Raw genomic sequence first — 4,012 nt, 5'->3', positions numbered from 1 at the left:
ATTGGAAGTATCCATAAATACGAACAAGACACGAATAAAAAATCTTACACATCACCGTGTACTTAAAGTGAAAAACAAAACCACAAAACATGAAACCTAGAACGCAGAAACAACATCGCACAACACAACCATCTGCAACAAAATGAAAATAAAAACAAAATCTTAACTAAAAAGAACTATCAAAGACAAGCCGATCAACTCTACCAAGTAGGCTAGAAAAGAAGAGACGCCCTAAAAGGACGATTGAAAAGGTAGCGACCCCGATTCTCCACCTCGCCAAAACCCAACCCATCTGAGAGGGGCACGCACAAAGGAGAGGGAGTTATTTATATCTTTTGTCACGGGTCATCTGGCTGATTTCTCCTTGGCGGTCAGCCTTATGTACTCTACCAGACGATCAAAATTAGAATCCGATAACCCACCTTCGCATACACTTTCTCCTGCCAACCTAGCCATCTTAGCCGTTGATTTCAAGAATTCTTCCCTCCTCTCCACTATCAGATCGATAACCATCTTTTCAACAATTTTCCGGTCACAAACATCCTTCATATCAATCCCAAGCTTCCACACCTCACCAACAAATCTGCTATTAATCTGTTGATCAGCAAAATAAGGCCAACATATCATAGGAACTCCAGCCACTATACTCTCCAGAGTTGAATTCCAACCACTATGAGTCAAAAACCCACCCACAGCCCGGTGGGACAGCACCTCCTCTTGTGGGGCCCACCTCACCATGTACCCTCTCTCCCTCGTCGCTTCCAGAAGCTCTGACGGGACCTCACCGGCGCATTCTCCGGTCAACATGTCCGGCCTCACGACCCACAAGAACCTCACGTTGCTGTTCACAAGGCCGTGCCAAAACTCCAGTAGGGCGTCTCTCGTCAAGGTTGTAATGCTTCCAAAACTGACGTAGATCACAGACTTGGGAGGTTGAGAGTCAAGCCAATCCATGCACTTTCTGTCGACTTCAAAAATACTGTTGGAAGATTGGTCAGACTTTGAAACGTTCTTCTTGGCCAATTTGTGTTTGAGGTGAGCATGGAGAGGTCCGATGGTGTAGGTATTAGGGCAGAAGCTTCTTATAATGTGGGAGATTATAGGCCCTTCAAGTTCTTCAAAGGTGTTGAGAATAATCCCTTGCGCACTACAGCTCTGACGGATTGCACGAGCGACTGGATTGATTTTTGTGGCGCTTGTGTCGTTCACTTGGCAAAAACTAGGCAGGTCACGGCACCTTAAGAAGCTTTTCATGCCAGGCACGCTTGTTATTATCCTATCCATGTCTTCTTTTCCTTTTTTTTTTTTTTTTTTCATAACAAGTCCGTCAAAATCCTAATCAAGCTTTTATAAAGAAGAAAAAAGGGAAAAACTAGAAAAACAAAGGAAGGAATATATAAAAGAAATCATCGAAGCTTTAACGTGAATTATGATTTAGAATTAATACCTCTAATGGGAAGCTCCCCGGCTTTAATGATGTCGTCAAAACATAAGAGGGTCCAGAGGCAGCAAGCACTAGCTGGTTGATAATAGATTATGGGAACGTGAAGTTCACAGGCTGAATTAGTAACAAAGCCAGCAAAAGCTCCATCAGCTATAATGCAAGTCACCGATCCCAATGCACCAGAAACAAGCATCTCGTTCAACACCGGTTTGGTTGTCGCAATCATTGAATGAAGTACCTCTGTTATTGACCTGTCATTTGAGCGCGGGTGGTCGTCCGGCAGGCCATCGGAGATGGTTCTGAATAGGAGCCCGGGGTAGTCGGCGAACCGGGCTTCGATGTCAGCGTGACGAAAAAGGCGGTTATGGACGTGGTCGGTGTTGAGGAAGGTGACGTCGATGCCGCAGAGGCTGAGAAGCTCGGCGAGTGTGAGCATGGAGGTGACATGTCCCTGCGCCGGCAAGGGGAAAATTAGAACTCTTGGAGTTGTAGGGACTTCTACTTGTGGCCTTTGTTTCTGATCCATTTGCAAGAAAACTAATTACTGAAAGTAGTGAACCAATATGTAATCAAAATGAAGAAGTACTTAATTTATCCGGGGCTTTATTTAGCAAGTGAATATATAATCCGACGACCTTTTGTATGTGTAATTTTACAAAAGTTTTAGGATCAAAATGTAATTTTGTAAAAGTTTTGGGGTCAAAATATAATTTTTAATAAAATAAAATTTACGTTGTGCCCTTAAATTTTTTTTTTTTGGCAATTATAGGTTCCGGCATGACCGTATGTCGGCCCGATCGCAACCCCTAGTCATGCCTAACCCCGACATGAATCATTGATCCACTATAAGTAATACAATGCAATACGTTCAAAATGAGCCATATTCAATTATACGACGCAGACTGTATTAATTTACTATCTGTATTAGTTTATACAATATCATAGTCACACAAAACATTATATTATTGTATTATTATACAATACATTGCTCTAATATGGTTAAACAAACATACCCACAATCAATTAAGAGCGTTTTATATTTGATTTTATTAATAAAATATGTTCAATTAACAAATTCACAAAACTAATTGTGACAAGCAAAGGTTCTTCTTCTTCTTCTTTTGCTTTTCTTCTTCTTCTTCTTCTCGCCTTCCCCATGGTTGAGATTTACTTCAATATTTACCACTTAATATGTATTATTGTAACTGATCCCATATGTATTATTGTTTTACCACTTAATATTTACCACAAAACTAATATGTATTATTCTTCAAGAATTAGGTTGTGCATGATCCCATAATGGCAATCTTGGCACATGATGGCAGCGCTACGCAAGTTTTGTTTTTAGTTTTTTAGTTTTTATTTTTATTTTTTTATACTTCCAATGACAGATATCAATAATTTTATTGCCCTGCAGGCATCAATAAAAAAATCTGTAAAGGAAGAATCAAATTGACACACCCTGTGTTTTATCTAAACAATGAAGAGATAACTTTCAATTTAGTGGGACATATTTCTCAGTGCCGCATGTTTATTGATACTGCAAGCAAGGGCAATGCCTGAACTTGCTAAGCCCATCATATTATCACAAGTCTGCGCTACATGATTTATATTGATTATATTAACCATTGTAATATTCTTCCCCAAAAAGGGAAAAAAAAATTAAATTATTCATTGGGATAAAAACCAATCAGAATTTAGAGGCATCTCTCAACTTTTCTGAACAACTAATTATAGACGACAAAAGCATGGCCAGCGAGCAGATGGGATTGCAAGATCTACTCTCGAGAAGAAGAGAGAAAACGTCTCCATAAAATCATGATCGCTCAGTAAAATCCAATGAGCAAAGACGAAGAAAAGAAAAAAAAATAATGCACGATCTTGCATCTTCCTCCATCGTAAACAGCAGTAAGAAATCCAACGGTACGTAGTTGAAGAATTCGGCAATGATCTTATTGTTAGATTTTTATAAGATTTATGTTTAAACAATTAAGTATATGTTGGAACAATATTGGGGGTATTATTGTATTTTACTCTCATACCTTGCATTTGGAAATTAGAAAAAAATTAAAAATTCTAAAATATGAAGGATATGTATAAATATGTATATATTACATATTTGTCTTAATTTTTCGATAGTCAAAATCACCCATGAAGCGAAAATAATAATAAAAAAAAGGTAAGGATGAGTATGGCATGGATTTAACGTGATATGAATTTGAAATGTGAAATACAAATATGATACAATTTAAAATATAGGGTATATATTTTTTAAGAGCATTTTTAAACATCTCAGTGGAGCTGAACGGCACCACGAAACGGCACCGCGCAACTGTTTAGCTTTTTCGTTTTTTTAATATAAACTTTAGAGTACAGTGTACAAAAATTAATAAAAACAAACTATTATATTATTGAGAAATACAAGATAGATTCTTTATTCAGAAATATTCATTGTGCAGAAATTCCATGATCATCTACGGTGAACTTGACACATTATGTGTTAGATGCTGCGTGCATCAATTTTTTATAACATGCTCTAAAGATGATATTTTGCAGATTCTAGAGAGC

The 4,012-nt window shown here is 37.8% G+C and overlaps 1 protein-coding gene across 1 annotated transcript; it reads right to left on the bottom strand.

Annotated features, from left to right (window-relative positions):
- Nucleotides 1-345: 345 nt before the first annotated feature.
- Nucleotides 346-1,970, bottom strand: LOC21406669 (7-deoxyloganetic acid glucosyltransferase). Its single transcript, XM_010097626.2, has 2 exons — nt 1,448-1,970; nt 346-1,295 (listed from the first exon to the last, which is right to left on the bottom strand). Exons 1-2 carry the CDS (start codon nt 1,968-1,970, stop codon nt 346-348), a joined length of 1,473 nt encoding a protein of 490 aa, XP_010095928.2.
- Nucleotides 1,971-4,012: the final 2,042 nt, after the last annotated feature.

The sequence above is a fragment of the Morus notabilis genome, unplaced genomic scaffold (genome assembly GCF_000414095.1).
Source record: "Morus notabilis unplaced genomic scaffold, ASM41409v2 Scaffold179, whole genome shotgun sequence".
Taxonomy (NCBI): Eukaryota; Viridiplantae; Streptophyta; class Magnoliopsida; order Rosales; family Moraceae; genus Morus; species Morus notabilis.
This window is presented reverse-complemented; position numbering and strand designations above follow the sequence as displayed.

Coding starts and splice junctions, on each gene's coding strand:
- LOC21406669 (XM_010097626.2), bottom strand. CDS start 1,970: ATGGATCAGAAACAAAGGCCACAAGTAGAAGTCCCTACAACTCCAAGA. Junction 1,296..1,447: donor CGGGGAGCTTCCCATTAGAG/GTATTAATTCTA, acceptor AAAAAAAAAAAG/GAAAAGAAGACATGGATAGG.